We start from the raw sequence: 22,413 nt of genomic DNA, 5'->3' as shown, positions 1-22,413 counted from the left end.
GTCCGGTACGGCTACGAGTTGGATTTTGTACGTCCCCCCCGGGATCTCTTTCTGGTATCGCCATGCGGCCCGGTAGAAAAACAGGTAGCTATCGCCCAAACGGTCGCCCATCTGCAGGCTCTGGGGGCGGTGGTTCCGGTTCCGCGGGACCAGCTACGGACGGGTCGGTATTCCATATACTTCCTGGTTCCCAAGAAGGAGGGCACCTTCCGACCCATTCTGGATCTCAAAGGAGTAAACAAGGCGTTGCGTGTGCCCCGCTTCCGGATGGAGACCCTCCGGTCTGTTATTGCGGCCGTCCACAAGGGAGAATTCTTGGCTTCTTTGGACTTGACAGAGGCCTATCTTCACATCGGAATAAGAGAACGGCATCAACGGTACTTGAGGTTCATGGTGATGGGGGACCACTACCAGTTTTGCGCCCTCCCCTTCGGGTTGGCCACCGCGCCGAGGGTGTTCACCAAAGTTCTCGTGGTGGTAGCGGCTTCCCTCCGCCGTCAAGGCGTCCTCGTGCATCCCTATCTCGACGATTGGCTCATTCGAGCAAAGTCGCAGGCGGCCTGCACCTGGGCGGTCTCCTTAGTGGTGCACCAGCTGCAGGAGTTGGGTTGGGTAGTCAACTTCACGAAGAGCAGACTCGAACCGACCCAACAGCTGGAGTTCCTGGGAGCTCGGTTCGACACCTTGGTGGGCAAGGTTTTTCTTCCGCAGCAACGCATGCTCAATCTCATGACTCAGGTACGGCGCCTGTTGGAGCTCGAGATTCCCACGGTCTGGGATTATTTACAAGTCATTGGTCATATGGTGTCTACTATGGAAATGGTACAATGGGCTTTTGCGCATATGCGTCCATTACAAAGAGCACTTCTATCTCGCTGGGATCCCCGCTCGGAGGAGTACGGGATAGAATTGCCTTTGCTGGAGCCGGCTCGCTCCAGTCTCTCTTGGTGGCTGACTCCAGACAATCTTCTACAGGGGGTGGACCTCGAACCCCCGCCTTGGTTGGTGGTGACAACGGATGCCAGCCTGTCGGGCTGGGGAGCGGTCTGCCAGTCCCGTGCAGTCCAGGGCACCTGGTCAGCACTCCAAACGACTTGGTCCATCAACCGATTGGAGACCAGAGCAGTTCGCCTGGCCTTGCGTTGTCTCCTTCCACTGGTACGCGGACGAGCAGTAAGAGTTCTGTCGGACAATGCGACCACAGTGGCGTACATAAATCGACAAGGAGGCACAAAAAGCCGGGCGGTAGCGACCGAGGCGGCGCTGTTGATGTCCTGGGTGGAAAGGCACATAGAGCATCTCGCGGCCACCCACATTGCCGGCGTCGACAACGTTCAAGCGGATTACCTCAGCCGGCAGCACCTAGATCCAGGAGAATGGGAGATCTCGTCGGAGGCGATGACTCTCATCGCGCGGCGTTGGGGGACTCCGCGCTTGGACCTCATGGCGACCCGTCAAAATGCAAAGGCGGTACGCTTCTTCAGTCGGAGGAGAGAGCACGCGTCAGAAGGGGTGGACGCGCTAGCACTTCCGTGGCCTCGTCACATTCTTCTTTATGTGTTCCCTCCGTGGCCCCTGGTAGGGAAAGTGCTAAGACGCATAGAGACCCATCACGGTCCGGTGATCCTCGTGGCTCCGGAATGGCCGCGGCGTCCGTGGTTCGCGGATCTGGTCAACTTGGCAGTCGACGGCCCACTACGTCTCAGTCATCTTCCCAATCTTCTTCGTCAGGGTCCAGTATTTTTCGATCTGGCGGATCGTTTTTGTCTGGCGGCTTGGCTTATGAAAGGAAGCAGTTGAAGAAGAGAGGTTATTCGGACGCGGTGGTGTCTACTCTCCTTCGGGCCCGTCGGTCGTCCACTACGCTCACCTACGCGAGGGTTTGGAAGGTTTTCCATGATTGGTGTGACACGGTGGGTACTTCGGCCAGACGTTCGTCCGTGGCGGATATCCTTATGTTCTTACAGGATGGATTGAAGAAGGGGTTAGCGTATAATTCGCTTCGAGTTCAGGTGGCGGCTTTGGGCTGCTTGCGGGGTAAGGTCGAGGGCTCTTCCCTTGCGAGTCATCCAGATGTGGCACGTTTTTTGCGAGGGGTTAAAAACTTGCGTCCTCCCGTCAGGCTTCCCTGTCCGTCTTGAAACTTGAACTTGGTACTCCGTGGCTTGTGTGCGGCTCCGTTTGAACCTATTAAGGCGGCTTCCTTGAAGGATCTGACTCTCAAGGCTGTCTTCCTTGTGGCCATTTCCTCGGCTCGTCGGGTGTCGGAGCTTCAGGCTCTCTCTTGCAGGGAACCGTTTTTGCGCATTTCGGCGTCAGGGGTTTCCCTACGAACTGTTCCTTCCTTCCTGCCCAAGGTGGTCTCCGCGTTTCATGTCAACCAAACGGTGGAATTACCTTCCTTTTCGGACGAGGACCTGCAGTCTTCTCAAGGTAGGGACTTGAGGCGTCTGGATGTCCGTCGGATTCTTTTACGCTATTTGGAGGTTACCAATGACTTTAGGAAGTCAGATCACCTTTTCGTGTTGTGGAATGGACCCAAGAAGGGTCTTCAGGCGTCCAAAGCTACGATTGCACGCTGGTTAAAGGGTGCTATTGTGGCCACGTATGTTGGATGTGGTAAGCCTGTTCCTGCTGGGCTTAAGGCTCATTCTCTGCGATCTCAAGCGACTTCATGGGCAGAGAATCACTTGGTCTCTTGCCAAGAGATATGCAGGGCGGCCACATGGAAATCCTGGCATACTTTTGCCAGGCATTATCGCCTGGATGTCCGTGGTCCTCCTGCAGAGTCCTTTGGGAGCAGTGTAATTCGAGCGGGACTCTCAGGGTCCCACCCCAGTTAAGGCGGCTTGGGTACATCCCAGCTGTCTGGACTGATCCTGGTACGTACTGGGAAAGGAAAATTAGGTTCTTACCTTTGCTAATTTTCGTCCCCGTAGTACCATGGATCAGTCCAGACGCCCGCCCTCAGTACTTCTGGGAGTCCGCTCGTGTTCCATTTCTGTTTTTTCTTCCATTACAGTTTGTATTTGTAATAGATGCCACAGTTTCGAGGTGAAGTGTCTCCTTTCCTCGTGTTTTATTGTTCACTCTGTGGTGTCCTATTTGTTATTTCTGGTTTTACCTGTTCTCGAGGAGGTTTCTACTTGATCTGGTCATTTAGGTGATGCTATAGATAACAATTTGTGACATTCTCTTGGGGGTACAGTTGAAGGTGATTCATTCCTTATTTCTGCTTTGATATCACATATACTGAGGGATCGCAGGTGGCACACCAGTATATCTAGGGGGTGCTTTCAGTTTTCTCTCTGACTCCATCTGCTGGAGGGGAGGCATAACCCAGCTGTCTGGACTGATCCATGGTACTACGGGAACGAAAATTAGCAAAGGTAAGAACCTAATTTTCCTATTTCATCCTTCAGAGCTTCTCCCCCCCCGGTCAGTTCACAGTCTGTTCTGGATTTGCTAGGGAGTTAGCAATCTGTTGTGAAACTGCTATCTGATGGGAGGAGCAATCAGATAGGAGTTAGCAATCTGTAATATATCTGTTGGAATTCTGCTAAGGAGTAGCAATCTGATGTAAATCTGTTAAGAAAGCTGGGCTTTTGATGGGAGGGGCAATCTGAATGAATGGCTCCTAAGAAGGAGGAGTCAACTATCTTGTAGTGTCTCAGATTCTGTATATTCCGCTATGCTGGGAGTAGCAATCTGTTAGGGTTCTCCGTGAGGAGTTAGCAGTCTGTTATGAATCTGAGATGATAGTGGTGAATCCCTGGACCGGTGGCAGATGACCACGCCCCCGGGAGAATACCCCGAGAGGGACCACCAGCTAGGCTTGAGTATGGAGACAGACACACATTAGTTCTTTTATTAAACAGTTTTTTGAAAACCACCAGAGGTGGCAGTAGTGAGCTGATATGCCCGGCAGGGCTGTAGTCCCTCAGGCACTGGAACCGCAATCCAGGATGGCTGAGCTGTTGAGAAACTGTAGAAAGTGAGTAGGTAGACTAGACCAGGTTCATGGAAAGAACTAGATGATAAAACTCACATAAGGTCTCAATGAAGCTCAGGAGCTGGAAAGGTTAGGCCCTCGAGGAGCGAGTACCTGGTTCCAGGGAAAGCTCTGAGAGAGCGATGGTAACTCACAATTGTATGTAGCAGCGATAGCTTCCAGTCAGTAGAGAATCTTCAGAGTGACCAGGAACATGGGCCCTCGAGGAGCGAGTACTTCTGGGAAGTCCGAGGAGGCAGAGTAGCTTGGGAGTAAAGCCGAAGCAATCCCCTTGCTAACTCAGATAGTGAATTAGAGACCTTTAAATATTGGAAGTGGAAGACATCATCTCAGGGGGACCGCCCCTGAAATTCGTGCCCTTGCTGGTACTTCAATCAGAGTGCGCGCATGCCCTAGGTCATCAGGCAACATGGTGGATCTGCAACGTCGAGCCGGTCCAGGGACGCTGGAGGGAGACGGCATGGAGATGCCGCAGCAGCCAGCCGTCCATCAAACCCAGAGGGAGTCGCCACAGAGGTAAAGAAGGCGGAGTGAGGGCGTCAAGCAGCGCCGGACGCCACACAGTCTCAGGTCAACTGTCTGTAAATTGTCCATGCACTATGTGGGAGGGAGAGCCATTGAAGGACAATGTTGGAAAAGTGGTGGGGGGAGAAGGAGGGATGTTGGGGGAGGGGAAAATCTCTCATTATCTAAAATTCTCCAGACTGGCTTCAATCCTAACCATTCTATATTAACAGAATTCTGCTATATCTTAAATAATTCATGGAACATATACTGTAGTTTTTAAACGAGTAATCAAAACTAATCGTATGTTGCTTTATGAATCCAGGATTTTTGTGGTAAAAATATTGTATTAAGAGATTTATTAGTAATGATTTGTAATTCATTAAAAGATTTTAGTTAATTTAGCAGAGCACTAACAGAGATCAACAAAAAAGAAAAAGTATGAGAAGTGCATATATTTGCAGAGATGAAATATTACCAAAATAAATGTTCTTGAAAAGAATTTAATGGCCTGAGGAAACACTGTCAACTTTTCCTCCACAACCACCATCCAGCAACAAAAGTGGAGGATGTCAACCAGTTGACAGCTCTGAGTACCCCTTCCTTCTCCTGAGATGTATCATAATTATATATGCCTCCCATATGAGGGTGGAACTTTCTTTGTGACTGAAGCACTGATGTGACCAATCAGCTCAAGAACACACAGTAATGGATTAACATGGCAATGAAAACCATTGTCCTATGCTACTCTGAATTTTAAACCCTGATCTGAACATATGACATCTTGAATAAGTGTGCATAAACTTTGGATGTGTTCAGAATGTTTAAAGCAAAAGAAAGTGAGATGCATGTACTTTTGGAAACAAAGTTGGACTTCACTCATGGGTGTCAAGCAGTTTAAAACTGTACTTTAATGTAGACTTGAACAGTTCTGGTCAATGGTCCATATTAAAAAAATTATTAACAGCAGGGATCAGCCCCTGACAGAATCGTGTTTCATGTTTGAGCTACATCAGAAGGGACAAAGTACTAACCTGTGGCTTGGTTTGGCCTCTGTTGGAAACAGGATGCTGGGCTTGATGGACCCTTGGTCTGACCCAGCATGGCAATTTCTTATGTTCTTATGTCGTTAGTGGTTACTAAAATGGTTAGTGGTCTTCGTTCTAAAGCATATGGGGATAGACTTAAAGATCTAAACATGTATACCCTAGAGGAAGGTGAGATAAGGGAGAAATGATAAATAAAGAAATTAAAATATCTTGAAAGTTTCCATGCACAGGAGGTGAGCCTTTTTCAATAGAAAGAAGGCTCTAGAACAAGGGTTCATGAGATGAGACTGAAAGAGGGTAGACTCAGGAGTAATCTTAAGAAATATTTCTTTACAAAGAGGGTGGTGGATGTGTGGAACAGCCTCCCAGTGGAATTGGTGAAAACAAAAACAGTATCTGAATTCAAGAAAGCAATACAGGGGATCTCTAAGGAAGGGATGAGAATTATAGTGCTAAATTAATTGGACAGATGGGCAGACTGGATGGCCATATGGTCATTTTATGCCATCATGTTTCTATGAATAAATAAATAAATATGACAAGGGCTAGTCTAGGGATATTGTATCTGTTCAGCTGGCCAGCCTCTCTTTCCTTGAAGAGGTCTGGGGTGATTCAGCCTAAAGCTTAGGAGTGGGCAAACTATGTCACGCAGGCTATAGCCAGTCACTGGGTACCTTCTGGCTCCAAGTGTCTTTATCGTCCCCATCCTAAAGTGGTGACATCAGTTCTGGGTGCCCCAACACATTCTTCATTCTAAAATGACTTCTGCTGCTTGACTTGTTGGCTGCCCACCTCCCCTACCCTTTCTACACACTGCCTCTCTGTGCCTTCTTCCTGCTGGCTCCTCAATCAGCTATTACTACAAACAGTTGAGATTATTTTTTTTTTTTTATGCTGCCATGGACCTGACTTCCAGGATAACCGCCAGTCTAATGTTGCTCTCTTAAAATAACATTTGCCTCCCATGCCTGCTGTAGCTTCTTCATTAAAGTCAGCCAGAAATGTGCATGTTCAGTACAAGATGGGTGGGGCCCAATGGCGGCTGCAAATACTGGTCTGCTTAGATATGCTTTACCTACATTTTGCAGAAATACGTTGGAAACAACATCAATGCAGCTGGTTTTCTCCTTGCATTATTGTCAGCCCTGCAAATGGCAGGCTTAGTTGCAACATCTTAAAGTGAGTGTTGGCCAAGGCAATTTGATTTGGAGCAACATATACAGCCTGTAGAGGAAAAACTTCAATTATAAATACTCTGCCACTTCTATCCTGTCTAGTGTGGAATACACAAGGAATACCTGATAAGCAGACCCCAGGGGGTAAAGATCTTACTCGCCCTCCATGACCTATCCTTGCTAGCGAGCTACCAGTTTACTATGCTTTTCAACAGGCTAGATCCATAAGGGTTTAGAACAAGTTCCTTTTTGGACAGGAGGAAAACTTTCATCGCAAACTGGGTGCAGCCACCCTGAGGTGCGCCTGTCAGGTGTGAAATATTGCCATAGATGCAGAGAAGATAGTCACTTAGTTGTGGGGAGCTAGAACTCCAATGGTTTTGGCAGTTGCAAAAACTAAGATTGCCTGGCTGGTTTACATAGCAGGAAGGCAAAGAGAATAACCGGAACTACCTAACTCCTGTGCAGGCCAGGCTTCTCAATATCGTAACCAAAAAAATATGCAGATAGAAATCTGTAGCCTATAATAGTTATTTATTTTTTATTTTATTTATATAAGGGACATCCACCCTAGGTGGCCACCGTGTTGCAAATCTTTATTAATCTCCCCCTTTCCCCCAGCAGCTTGCCTGAATAGTGAAGGCCATTCTGAATCATGGGATAATCCTTTGTTTTTTTTAGCAGACAGGCATCGGGGTTCCCGGCCATGCAGCACTCAACTGGGCCTTAGAATAAAAGAACTTGGAAATAGTACCGATAGTAAGGCATGGGAAAAAGTAAATCCTGTGCATCAGCAACTGACAAGGCTCACCCACTGCAATCCCTTAATAAATCATATGGCAGCAATAACATTGGCAGTCTCTCAGGTCCAGCAGTTTGCATGGTCAAGGATGACACTGCTGTACTGATGGAGCTACTACACTTACTGCTGTGCTATGGTTCAATATCATCCCCCACTGCAGAGAAAACTGAAGGTTATGGAGCCGCAGCCTCACAATTTAATAGCAAATCAGCCTTTGGTTTTGTTTGGCTAAACCGGAAGCTGATGCAGCATGAATTGATCTCCCGGTCTTCATATAGACAGTGTAGTCCACCTTTTGGACACTGGACAACACCCGTTTAACAACTTTTCTGAGGAGACTCTTCAGGCACTGTACCTGTAGGTTAGGTCTTGTCTGCATCTTATATTTTGGGGGAAGGGGAGGCCTGGGGTAAGTTCACAACTATCCCAGATCTGTGGTAGAGTACCTGAGCCAAGAAGTAGATTTTAGACAAGGCTAAGGCTCACCACCTGTTGCAGAAAGGGAGAGTTCCCTCCCCCTCTAGGAGGTTGAGTGGGGAAGACTCTGGTGAACAGTGTGGCAAGCCTGGGTACAGCCACAATAGTAGTGGCTGTCTAGTCTGGAAGCATGGTATCATGCCCATGAAGGTTTGCTAGGCTGGGCCTAGCTTGGGAACACCCCTGAGCAAATCCAGGCTGGGCTAGCTGAAGCCATGATTAATTGCTCATCAAATTCATGGGCAGTTGATTTGCATTCAAAGTGCTAGCTCCTCTTAATTTTCAGCAAGGATGTGTGCTTTTTGAGTATGGTGAGTCATTTGGAAAAGGGCAAGGGAAGGGACAGTGACTGGAATAGTCATGACTGCATTTGTACAAATGGTGACCTATCTGGCCAAAGATATATCACATCAGCTTGTTGCATGGGTTCTGCCTTCTCATTCATTACATCTAAACATTAAAGTCTGAGTTGGTATGTTGCACCATACTTCTTGTTCTTTTTCTTATTTCTTCCCTCAACAGAAAGTAAAAAAATATTCAGATCTTCAGATTCAACTTGTATAGTGTACAAAATAGTAATTGATGCAAATTAGATTAAGGATTTTACTTTTTCTATATGTTTTATAATTTCAGATAATTTCATACAGTTTGTTATCAAAGTAATACAGTCCATCTTAGCAAAACCACCCAAACACACCAATTCAATCTTATGGAGGGATCCACAGTTTAAATCAACCAACAAATTCAACTATATCACCTCCCTTGTGTTATTACTTCTCAATTTTTCATTTGAATTCAATACAACTCCAAGCTACTGTATGTATTGAAAAGGTTCTTTCTGCACAAATTGAAAAAAATTGAAAAAACATTTGAAAAAAATGTTTTAAGGAAGGAGTGGAAAGTTTCATATACTACTCCATGGCCATAGGTCAGTGGTGGATAGTTCATGATTATAAAATCTAAGCACATTACCTATTGGTAATGGCCATGGAGAAGTATATGAAACTTTCCACTCCTTCCTTAAAAACCTTTTTTTCAAATGTTTTTTCAATTTCTGCAGAAAGACCTTTTTCAATACATACAGTAAAAATACATATCTTGGAGTATTGAATTCAACTGAAAAATTGAGAAGTAATGAGACAAAGGAGGTGATATAGTTGAGTTTGTTGGTCCATCTTAGCAAGGCATAAAATTAGTTAGAGGAAATACTGCATGAGACTGGCTTGGCTTAAAATAGCTTATTTAATTTAAACTAAATTAAAAGTGTTTTTAGTTTCATCCTCAGCTTCTTAAACAAACATTGTTTTAGTTACTTTAACCACTTATAATAGGAGTAGGCAACTTGTGTCCTGGAGTGCCACAAATATACATGTATATAAATAAAAATGTAAATGTTCATTTGTTCAAAATCTTATATCTCTGAAAGTTCTTCACCAATTGCTTTGAAATTTTGACACAACATTGCTTTCGAATATGCACATGTTTTTATATACCTATATTATATAGATATCACACCTGTGACAGGTAAAAACATGCTTTTTTGGAAAAACAGCGCCATCTGTTGGACGTAAAAACAACACACACTATCTACAACGTAAATGGGCTCTGACCGACGGAACGCAAATGCGCAATAGAGAGCAGCTCTACCGCGCATGTGCGGACCATAGAGCTCTACGCTACGTGCTGGGTGTCACAGAGGGGAGGAGGAAAGGGCAGACGAGTCGCCGCTCTGAGAAACAGCTCAGCCTGTTCCTCCGCAGCTGGGGAAGGGGGGAAGGAGTAGGGACTGCCGGACAGTTGCACACAGGAGGAGGAAAGGGTAGAAGAGTCGCTGAGCCAGTCCGTCCACCGCCGGGGAAGGTGCGGAGGGAGTTGGGACGGCCAGAGCAGAGCAAATGCAGTAGAAAGCGGCTGTGAAGAGATCACAAGCAGCTGCAACAGCCAACGCGCAAAGAGCTGAACAGAGAACAGCTCGCCCTCCTCCCCCGCCCCCTGAGTCCCACTGATAAGGAGAAGCCAAGTAAATATCCCGCAACTGCGGGGAGGGGGGGGGGAGGCAGTGCTGTCAAGCCATCCGTGGGTCTCAGCCACCACGGGAAGAGTTTACATGGGCATCGCTCCACCCCCACTCCCAGCAAATCACCGTCACGAAAGAGAAAGCCAGAGCCCTGCTCCCTCCTCCCTCTCAAGCCCCCGATCGGATTTCTTAAAGGCACAGTTCTCCCAGAAAGAGCAAAGTAAGCTAAGCAACGTGTCCCAAATCTGTTGCAGTGCCTGCCGCCTGCCCTTTGCGGGGGGGGGGGGGGTGGGGGAACGGGGATGGAGTGTTTTCCTCACTCTCCCAGACACAACAGGCGTGGGAACTTTGCAAGCTCTTGCGAGTGCAGAGCAAAGACTTAGGTGGAGAGGGGACTAAAATATCGCCCGTTTTAACTGTGTGAGAGAGAAGTGTGTTAATGTGCGCTGAAGGCAATGTGAATGCCAGAGAGAGAGGGAGACTACGTGAGGGATTGGGCGTGCGTGTATGAGGGACAGAGGGAGAGTGTATGTGCAAGAGAGAGAGAGAGAGGAAGCCTATGTAGGGGGCTGTATGAGAGAGAGAGTCTCTACCCCCCCCCCCCCAGCTCTCCACTTATAGGTTAGAGGGGAAGGGGGGGTTGAGTGTAGAGGGGAATTGGAGAGCAAAGGAGTTGGGGCCTGTAAGGATAGAGTGAAAGGGGTCTGAGCCTGTCCCTCCGCCATCAGGGAAGAGGGAGGGAGTTGGGATGGCAGGGCCATTACGCCTCGCGAGATCCCCCTCGGCCACCGCTGCAGCTCCTACCACCACCGCCGCTGCCTCTGGCCCTTCGTGGTGCTGGGGGAGGGGGGAGGAGCGGAGCAGAGCAAAGTAGGAAGAGAGGGGACAAAAATATCGCCCATTTTAACGGGCTTAACGGCTTGTACTAAATATTTTACGATTCCATTTCAATGTTTCTGATTGCATTGTTAAATTGAATTTTCATAGATTTCGATTTATTTTCATTTTGATTTAATTATTTCATGTGACATTGCGTTGGAATTGAGCTGTGTCGTTTACCATACCGTTCAATTACTGAGTATAGTTTATTTTTTTCTTTTTTCATTCTTTTTCATTTCTAGAATTATGCGGTTTACATCTAAACATGGATTGCTTCTCACATGGACAATTATATGTTGAGTGTTCTAGAGTCGGCAAACCAGACAATCTCTATATCTGCACAGACAATGGAACAACAAAAAATATTGTATACCCACAAGCATTGTGAAATTAACCATATTCGAAACGTGCGCTTTCTCTTTTCTTTCTTTTCCATTTAACCAGACTGAGCCACAGCAGCGCATGGCCGGGTACAGCTAGTCTTCAATAAATTTGCATGAGATATATTTTGCGTGCAGATATCTCTCATCCATATTCATCATGGCTATCCTGAAAACCTGACAGGACTGTGGCACTCCAGGACCAGAATTGTCTACTCGAAAGCAATTAAAGCAATTGTTTCTATGAGCTATTTCAGTGTTTCCCATCCCACTCCTGGAGGCACACCTAACTAGTTGGATTTACAGGATATCCGTAATGAATATGCTTGAGAGAGATTTGCACATATTGGAGACCCAGGGTATGCAAATCTCTCATGAATATTCATTGTGGCAATCCTGAAAAACCCTATTGGTTAGGTATGCTTCCAGAAGAAGGTTGGGAAACACTGACCTTCTTCAGTCTTTGTTTAGCTATGCATTAAATTAAAAAAACAAATCACTGCAGCCTAGGTAAATACCAAGATTCTCTAAATTATATAGTTCCAGTTTAACAAATCAAACTAAAGCATTTTCCTGTTCTTTTCCAGTGTTGTCCAAGATAAATTCTGCGCTATCATTAATATCTGTGTGGAAGGTCTACATGATGTCATGACAGAAGACCCTGAAACAGGAACTTATAAAGAGTAAGTAGAATGTCTGCTCTCTAAATCACACGATATTTCACTTTTGTGTATTTATCTATCTAACAAAGGGGTTCTTAGGACAAAACGTATGTAAGCCTTCAAAGCTACAAAGCACTTTTGCAATTAGACATTCCTTGAAAATAAACTAGAAAAGTGAAAAAGTGTGCTCATCATAGTTGCAAGAGCCCCATACAGCTTCAAGTATCATACAGCTTCAAGTATCATGGTGTTTATTATGCACAAAAAAAGCAGTTTTCATTATCTCCAATAATTGTTTGTCACAATAACTTTTTTTATTAAAAAAAACTTTAAAGAACAAATCAAAGGTAGTGCAGAAATTCTTTCAATCAAATGTACTTAGCTCTTGCACTGATGGTAGCAGGACTTCCAAAGATAATATCTAAAATGGCTTGATCCCAAAAAACTTTGTAAGATGATGATTTACAAGGACAACAATAAACAATTCATTGAGATAACAAAAAATGTGTGTGTGTTGCGGGGGGGGGGGGGGGGGGTGTATTGATAGCTCTGCATTGAGTGGAAGAGTAGTCTAGTGGTTAGAGCAGCTGACTGTGAACCAGGTAAAACCAGGATTCAAATCCTGATACCACTCCTTGTGACCATGGCCAAATCACTTGACCTTCCTTAGCATCAGGTACAAGCTTACATTGTGGGCCCTCTGGGGATAGAGAAATACCTACAGTACCTGAATGTAATCTGCTTTGAAGTGCCGGAAAAGGCAAGATATAAATCAAATAAATTAAATTAATGATGAGGACCATTTTAGTAGAGAAATTATACTATTGTCCTGGCCTTTGTCTGTACGGCCTATTATTTTTGTGCACTGCTGATATAGGGGTCGATTTTCAAAATCGCGCGCGCAGGTCCATGTGTGCACGGTTTCTGGCGTGCACGCACGGACCTGCCAATTTTATAACATGCGGGCACATGTTATAAAATCCGATGTCCGTGCGCACATATGCGTCGGATTTTAACATCTCCGTATGCACATGTGTGCTGGATTATAATATCCGTGCGCACATGTGCGGGGGGACCGCGACTCGCGTGGGCGAGGGGGATTTTCAAATTATGCACGGCAACGTGATCAGCCTTTTTTTTTTTTTCCAGTTTTTTTTCCAGTTCTCTTCCAGTCTGCTCCCAGCGGAGCAGAAGTATTTTCCGCATGCCGGCCAGCTGCTCATGCGCACTTCCCCAGAGCAAGCAGCTAATGGCCTCTGTCTCAGCCGGCCTCCAACTCGCCCCCTCCCCACCCAGACCACTCTCTCTGGCCCGCCCTTTTTTCAGGGCCCAGCACTTCTGCGTGTAACCCCTGTTTTTTTTACATGTGCGGCCCTTTGAAAATTTACTTGGTAATTTAATAAACGTTTTGGGGTCAATTCATCCCCACCAGTTCTGCCTCCTGGGAAATTAATATTTTAGTCAATAACAACTTTACAAAAAGGTTTCTTTGGGGATATGTATGTTCAAAAAATATTATGCACTGCTCAAAAATGAGAGATTTGGGGTGCACAAGAAGAGGTGTCTCTGTGGAAGCTCCATTAATGCCCTCAGCTCTACCCGTGAACTGATGTATATAAGGTAGGTTGTCTTTATACTTCCCATTTTTATTCACCTCTTAGACCCCTCCACCCCAGATGTATGTTCTCCAGGTCAAGGCAGGAGAATCTCTGAAAGTTCCATGCTGCAGCCATATAGTTCCCATAATATTATATAAAAACCATTTTTGTACTTTTTCTTTCCTTTCCTTTTCCTGTCATTGGTCCATTAAGATAATCTAGCTGAAACAAGCCATGTTGTCTTATTCTATTACTTGGCATGAGAACTTGTTGTGAAGGAAATATTGGTAAACTTTTTTTTTTTTTTTTTGCCAAAAGGAGCATCAAAACCCAAGAAATGTAAAGCAAAACATTAGGAAACACATGCTCTCCCAACTCCAGAAAGATCACCTCTTTCATTCTAGTGTAAACCCCAGTGTGTACGTGCATCTATCCACCACTGGTTGAGAACTTGGAGTGGCAGACTCAAGCCCTTTACAGAAGCAGCCACATGGTCAGTCTATTCTGAAAAAAAGTTACAGAACAAGAGAGGAGGAAAAAAGACAATGAATGGTGGAAACAGTTACATATATGCAGAGCTAGTTTCTCGTGATTCCATGGCCAGGGAAAGGGCCACAACATCTGTCCCTTCCCACAGAGTTCACCATTCCCTGTGGAATCACTGCGTGAGATCAATGCCAGAGCCAGAAGGGGCAGCAGTGATGGTGGTGGCCCTTATATATTTCTCTTGCTGCTGTAACTTCCCCCCTACCACGGTTAATCCTGAACTGCAGTTCATTGCCTCAAGCCACATCTTCCCCCTCTGCTTCCGAGCCTGAGTGTCGCACTTTGAATTGCGCAGCACTACAGTGTCCCGTGCAGTTCAAAGCACAATAGCAGGCCCGGAAGCAGAGGAAGAGGACATAGCTTGAAGCATTCAACCATTATTGTGCTGTGAACAGGCCAAGATGGGAAGTTATGTGAATGGATGAAGGAGGCAAGAGTAAATGAGGGACTTGAAGTTAAGTGTAGGGGAGGGAGATTGAATTAGACAGTGGGGGCAAGAGAGAAAATGAGGGGATTGGAGGAGTTGCAGGGGGAAGGGATAGTGAATAAAGTGATAGGGGGACAATAATATGAATTAGGGGATCAGAGGAAATGCAGTGAGGGAGTAGGGAGAGTGAATGAGAGGATTGGAGATGCTGTGGGGTGTGAATCAAAGTGAGGGCAGGCTATGACTAAGGGGATAGAAGAGGTGGAGAGAATGAGGGAATCAAAAGAGGAGTGCAGATTGGAGAGGTTGTGGAGTGAGGGGGATCAGAGATGGGACTGCAAAGAGCGAGGTGATTGGTGTGGCAGTGAATGAGGGGATCAGAGTGTGGAAGAAGGGATTGGTGTTGAAAGGAAGGGTGTGAGTGAATCGTTCCTCCCTCTCCTGATCCTGGATCTTTTTCCCCAATCCCAGATCTTTTCTTTCTCTTCCCCCTTCCTTGATCCCCCTTACCTCTTCTCCACATTCCCTTTCCCTCTGATTCCTCCATTCTCCCCTCCTGCACCTCTGTTCCCCCTCTATCCCTCTGTCTGAGGTTCTTTCTCCATTGTCCTCTAGGACCCTTTCTCTCTCTCTGTCCATTCTTCCCCTTTTCTCTATCCCCCTCCTCCCTTCCTAGTACAATCACTAAGATCCCATCCCCCCCCAAAAAAGAACCAAATGAATTACCTGGACACAAAAGTATCAGGAAATGACATTTTTTTTTTAATTTAGGAAAATTATTTAGATATGCAAATTTGTCACATAATTGCCACAGAACTTTGAAAAATCTGCTTCAGAATATGCTAACTCATGCTAGTGTCTTGAAAAATCCACCTCAGCAAACCAGGGGTACTGCATATATGACCATAGAAGAAAAGCTAGGATTTACAGAATACAGATGAAATACGAAAAAACAAAAGACAGGACATGTTATAGCCACATCAGAAATAAAAGTTTCCCTCTATACAAGCAGCTTGTATTTTTCCTTTGCATGCAACAAAGACCTGTGCTCACGGCAGAGAATAAAAACTGGCACAGAATGCTTTCATAGGTACAAAAGGCAAAGATATGAGCAAATGGATCATTTTATAAATACTGTAAGAGTGGAGCACACACACAAAAACTGCTGCACAGCACTTGCCATAGCAGCGTATCAGATAGATACATACACAGTACATGAAAGCAAATATAGAATTAAGCCACCATGATGAACGAGATATATGCTACTCAAAATACATAGGAAGGCTGTCCAGAGATCCACCAGAACTGATATTCTGGCCCATACCCCTCCATCCTCTTTGAGTTGTTGGTCCCTGATCAGGATGAGGATGGTAATTGCATCCGTTATCAGTCTGGAAAATGTAAAGGAGAAACATGTAGCTTACAACCTAGATAATATCAGAGCAAATTTAAAACCAGTATTACTGGTCATTCTTGCTCAGCACGTTTGTACCCATAAAAAATGTGAGAGGAGCACTAAGCTTCATATATACACAAATGGAAAATATACATGGATAATTACCAACACTGATAGGAATACAAAGAAAGCTACTTTTAAAATGTCTACAAATGCCAAAAGTCAGAAAAATAAGTTATTTGGATCGTATGGTGCCTAAAGGAAGATATAACCATAATAGGGATCTTGGAAATCTGGTGGAAGGAGAATAATCAGTGGACATTGTGATACCAGGCTACAAATTATAGCGACATCACAGGGCAGATAAAATTGTTGGAAAGGTGGCATTATATGTTATGGATGGCATAGAGTCAAGCAGGATAAAAGTTTTGTAGGAAAAAAACTGCACTTTGGAATCCTTATGGATAGAAATTCCAAATATAAAAGGAAAGAGTATAGTAGTGGGGATATTTTATCCCCACTGCTAGGCCAGGAAGAGGAAACAAATTGTAAAATGCTAAGAGAGATTAGACTGGCTAGTAAAATGGGTAACACAGTAATGATGGGAGACTTCAATTACCCAAGTGTTGATTAAATAAATGTCACACCAATTCATGTAAGGGAGTTAGTTACTAGAAGCCATCAGTGACTGCTTCATGTAGCAGTTGATCATGGAACCAATGAGAGGGGGAACTATTATATTTAGTTTTCAGTAGAGCACACAACCTGGTGCAAGAGATAAAGGTAGTAGATCTGCTTGGCAATAGTGATCATAGGAACAAGATCGGAGAAAAAGACTGTATGGACCATCTAGTCTTCCCATCCACCCAAGTAATTGAGCTTTATAATACCCATTACTTCCTTAGAGATCCCCACTATTTATACCATGCTTTCTTGAATTCAGATACTATTTGTGTATGTACCACCTCCACTGGGAGGATGTTCCATGCATTCACTACCCTCTCTGTAAAGAAATATTTCCTAAGATGACTCTTGAGTCTACCCCCTTTCACCCTCATCTTTTGACCCATTGTTATCTGTTGAAAGTGGCTTGCCTCCTGTGCATGGAAACCTTGAGATATTTAAATGTCTCCATCATATCTCCCCTATTTTGTCTTTCCTCTAGGGTGTTCATCTTTAGATCTTTAGGTTTATTCCCATATGCTTTAGAACAAAGACCACTGACCATTTTAGTAGCCACCCTTGGACTGAATCCATCCTGTTTATATCCTTTTGAAGGTGCGGTCTCCAAAATTGTACACAGTATTCCAAATGAGGTCTCATCAAGACCCTATACATGGGCAGTATTACCTCCCTATTTCTGCTGATCATTCCTCTCCCTATGCAGAAGTCTGCCATCCACTGATATCCCTTTTGTAAAATGTAATCCTAATGGTATCCATAAAAATCAAGGAAATTAACCCAGCCATTGCTCCTGTCCACCTTTAATTTGGAAAGAGCAATTTTGTGGGTTTATGAAACCACGAGAAGTAAAAAAAAATTACTTTTGCTTTTTTGTAAAAAAAAAAATCAACGGAGAAGAAGATATATAGGCATCATAGAAAAAACAAAATTAAATTCAGGGGCCAGTACCATGTTTATCATATCCAATTGTCCCCACCATGTGAGATACAGAGGAAACCAGTGATACAATGAGTCCTTAAGCATAAGCAAAAGGGATGATTCACAATGGGTGACAGTGGCAGAAAGAGTATAAAAAAACCAATTACCCAAGTAACTTAATTATTAATTATTACCCAAGGCTTTCTGTCTCCCTTTGGAAGGGAGATTCAGAGATATCAGCTTCTTCCCATTGTCCCCCCCCCATGCTTCCACCACCCCTTCTCTCATAAATACCCTTTTCTCAATACTCCTTTGTAACTACACCGTGAATACATCTCCTCAAAAACCCTGGAATTCTCTGTCAACACCCCTACATGCAGATACTCTGTTAAAAACTTTCCTCTATTATCCTTGGGTAACCCTGTCCAATTGTACATCCCCCCTTCAGCCCACAACTTATCCTCTTGAATGTTAACAACCTTCCTTACAAGGTTCTTTTTTGTACATATCGCCCACATGGTTATTCAGTTTTTTTGTTGTTTCTTGTACATATCGTTCATATGGTTAATCATATCTTTCACAAGGTTAATCAGTTTGCTGTCATTCTTTGTGTTTTTTGTAAAGCCTGTTGTTGCATTATGTTACCTGTAAACCAAGGTGATGTTCCCAACGTGCCGCAGTATATAAAAATACTTAAATATCAACATGCCAAGCCAACAAGTTCAAAGATAACAATTTTGTCTTATGCCAATTTACCTTATAACCTGAGAAAACTGAATAACTCTTAATAAGAGAAAAAAGATGGGGAAGAGAACTACCAGGGTTTTTAATATACAGGAAGACATCAGCATAAGTGGAAAGTAACATAGTAATTAAAAACTGTAGAAAAAGACCAAAATTGTCCATCTAGTCTGCCCAGCAAGCTTCCCAAGGTAGTAACTGCCGCTCTGTGCAGGTTACCTCCACGTTTCTGTTAAGGATAGTAATTGCCGCTTGGTGTAGGTTACTCCCAAGCTTTTTATTTATTCCTATCCTCTAGCCTTTAGGCATCCACAATGTTTATCCCATGCCCCTTTAAAATCCTTCATAGTTTTAGTCTTCACTTCTTCCTCCAGAAGGGCATTCCAGGCATCCACTACCCTCTCAGTGAAGAAATTTCCTGACATTGATTCTAAGTCTTCCTCCCTGGAGTTTCAAATCGTAACCCCTAGTTCTACTAAATTGTTTCCAATGGAAAAGGTTTGTTGACGACCATGGATCATTAAAACCTTTCACCCTGCTCCTCCTCTCCTCTAGGGTATTATATATTCAGGTTCTTAAACCTCTCCTCATAAGTCATTCGATGGAGACCACCCACCATTTTGGTCACCCTTCTCTGGACCACCTCCGTCCTGTCTGTTTCCTTTGAGATACGGTCTCCAGAACTGAACACAGTACTCCAGGTGAGGCCTCACCAAGGACCTGTACAAGGGGATTATCACTTCCCTTTTCTTACTAGTTATTCGTCTCTCTATGCAGCCTAGCATTCTTCTAGCTTTGGCTATTGCTGTGTCACACTGCTTCGTCAACTTCAGGTCGTTAGACACTATCACCCCAAAGTCTCTCTCCTGCTCCGTGCATATCAGCCCTTTACCCTCCAACGCATACAGTTCTTTTGGATTACCACACCTCAGATACATGACTCTGCATTTCTTGGCATATCTTCAACCACTCTTCATGCTTCCATAAATCCCATCTCATTCTCTGTACTCCTTTTGGTGTGTCCACTCTGTTGCAGATCTTAGTATCATCTGCAAATAGACAAACTTTACCTTCTATCCCTTCCGCAATGTCACTCACGAAGATGTTGAACAGAACCGGTCCCAACACCGATCCCTGTGGCACTCCACTTAACACCATTCTCTCTTCAGTGTAGGTTCCATTTACCATCACCCGTTGTCTTCTATCTGTCAACCAGTTTGCAATCCTCGCCAACACCTTGGAGCTGACTCCCAAGCTCATTTTGTTGATGTCTTCTATGTGGGACCGTTTCAAAAGCTTTACTAAAATCCAAGTAAATTATATTGAGCGCTCCTCCCTGATCCAGTTCTCTAGTCACCCAATCATAGAAATCAATCAGATTCATCTGACAGGACCTTCCCCTGGTGAATCCATGCTGCTTCTGATTGAGCAACCCACCGGATTGTAGATAATTCACTATCCTTTCCTTCAGCAGAGTCTCCATTAATTTTCCCACCACCAAGGTGATGCTAACTGGCCTGTAGTTTCCAGCCTCTTCTTTGCTCCCACTCTTGTGAAGCGGGACCACCACTGCTCTTCTCCAGTCATTAGGCACTATACCTTTTTCCAGGGATCTATTGAACAGGTCACACAGTGGACCCACCAGCACATCTGAGTTCCCTCAGTATTCTGGCTTTGTCCTCATCAGGCCCCATGGCTTTGTCCACTTTCAGTTTTCTTAACATTTCCCATACATTATCTTCCGTAAATGGAGTTTCATCTACTCCACCCTCTTCTACAGTCTTGATAACAAGTGACAGTTCTTCTCCAGGGTCTTCCTTAGTGAACACTAAACTGAAAGCTTATATGCATCATCATTAACATCCATACCTAGTATATCAGGATGTTGCTGGATTGCTAACAAAAGGGGTTCCAAGCCAGGCTAAAAAGAAAAGGGGACAGGGGACATCCCTGTCTGTTACCTCTATGCAAGTCAAAGAGAGAAGAACGTTTATTATTAACATGAGGCTAGCAATCAGTTGATGATATAAAAGTCTAACTCCAGACAGGAAAGTGGACCCGAAATCAAACTAATGGAAAGCAGTAAAAAGATAATCCCATTCAAACCCATCAATAGCTTTTTCAGCATCCAAAGATAGGGCAATCAATGGCGAGAGGTTTAATTGGCAAATTCCAAAATGTGAAGAAATAAGTGAGAATTTGTGGATATAGAGCAATCCTTTGTAAAGCCAGATTGATCTTTATGGATTAAGACCCCCATATAATCAGCTATTCATAATGCTAAAATTTTAGCCAAAATTTTATCAGTGTTAAGTAACAAGATTGGTCTAGAGTTGGAATCTAGTTTGGGGTCCCTTCCCAGCTTTGGCAACACTACTATACATGCCTCAGAAAAAAGAGGATCCGACCCCAGGAAAACAAAGAAGTCAGAAAAATAAGCATGAAGTCTGGGAACAACAGATTTCTGAAAAGCTTTATAAAACTCAACTGAAAAACCATCAGGACTTGGTACTTTACCCCACTGAAGAGTAGAAAAGGCTGTAATAATCTCATCCAGAGAAAGAGGTCTTTCCAGTGCATTTTGCTGGTCCTGGTTAAAGGAGGGATGAAAAAGCTATTAATGGCAGATACAGGGATAATAGATTCAGAGTAATACAAAGTAGAATAAAAATCTCTAAATTCTATCAATATTTCAGAATCAGTAATAAGTAAGTTACCATCTTCAGCATGAAAACATGTATATGCTTCTTTGTCTTGTTTTTCTTTAAATAATTAGCTAAAAGATGACCACATTTATTACTTTCAGAATAGTAGCAAGTCTTCTGGATAAACAACCATTTCCCATCTTGCATGCTTAACAATTTATTGTAATCATATTTTTCCCTCTGAAGAGAAAGAAGAATGACATGATCAGAATGCAAAATATGGGCTTTTTCCAATTGATCAACCACTTTTTGCAGGCTAGATAAACTGTCTCTGAGCTTTCTATGGGCAGCAGTTCTATAGCTAATTATTTTCTCGTGAATGGTAGCTTTGAACACCACCCAGACCCTGGGTAAAAGATATCAAATGTGATGTTATGTGAGAAAAAAATCATCAATTTTCTCCTGATATGGTTGGAAAAAGCAGGGTTCTCCAAAAGGCTCTCATTAAACCGCCACATATGATCTTCCCCCTTTGGAGAGGAGAAAACGACATGAATAGTCACCGCAGCATGATCTGAAATCAAAATTGAAAGAATTGTAGCAGACATCAGAAAGCAATGAGCCAGAAATCAGAAAATAGTCAATTCTGGAATAAGAAGAGTGAAGAAAGGAAAAAAAGTTATTATACCAGTAGGATGGAGTAGCCTACAGGGATAACCAGGTCACAGGAATCCATGATACCTTAGATAACTTTTGTGATTTGGAGTAGGATACCTAGGAATTAGATTGTTTATCTAAAATAGGATCTAAGGGTTGACTGAATTCTCGCCCAATCACTACTTTGGATGATTCTCTGCCCATGATATGGGATGAGACATCCTGAAAAAAGGACGAATCATCTGAATTTAAAGCATACTTTTTAAAAATGGTAAATTTGTCACCTCCAATTGTAACCAGGGCTAAGACCCATCTGCTCTCGGTATCAGCAGATTGGCTTAAAATGTAAACTTCCATGTGCTTTTGAAATAAAATGGCTACACCCCTTTTTTTTAATCGCAGGAAAAAGAACTTCCCCAATCCAATCCTGTCTGAGTTTGAGATTCTATATAGGAATTGTGAGTTTCTTGCATCATAGTTATATTTCAAATAGGATAGAAACGTTTTGCGTTTTATTGGGTGTGAAAGACCATTGGCATTCAGTGAAACCACAAGTAAATCAGATATAGCAGTCATGATTTTAAAACAAAAATAAAAGTGAATATAGCCAGCACAGCAGCAACTGGGAAAAACAAAAACTGTGTCTCACATGACTATGTAAAAACATATATTGAAAACCATCTCTTAATCCATCTCTTAAAGACAAAAAGAAAAAAAAATGCATCTGCAGAGAAGAAACAAAAAAAGACCCATAAGAATGGGGAACGGCAAAGCCTGAACAACATGGACCTCTGGCAGAAAGTATAGAGCCCACCAAGAACCCACTCATGATATATCTGTAAAT

At 43.8% G+C, this 22,413-nt stretch overlaps 1 protein-coding gene across 1 annotated transcript in view; it reads left to right on the top strand.

Moving 5' to 3' along the window:
* IPO11 (importin 11) overlaps positions 1 to 22,413 on the top strand; it is a 1,257,051-nt gene that overhangs the window by 942,060 nt on the left and 292,578 nt on the right. Inside the window, exon 28 of the mRNA XM_029576426.1 lies at positions 11,883 to 11,978. Coding sequence (XP_029432286.1) covers positions 11,883 to 11,978 — 96 coding nt within the window. The remainder of the gene's footprint in view (positions 1 to 11,882; positions 11,979 to 22,413) is intronic.

This window comes from Rhinatrema bivittatum, chromosome 1 (assembly GCF_901001135.1).
Source record: "Rhinatrema bivittatum chromosome 1, aRhiBiv1.1, whole genome shotgun sequence".
NCBI classification, from domain to species: Eukaryota; Metazoa; Chordata; class Amphibia; order Gymnophiona; family Rhinatrematidae; genus Rhinatrema; species Rhinatrema bivittatum.
This window is presented reverse-complemented; position numbering and strand designations above follow the sequence as displayed.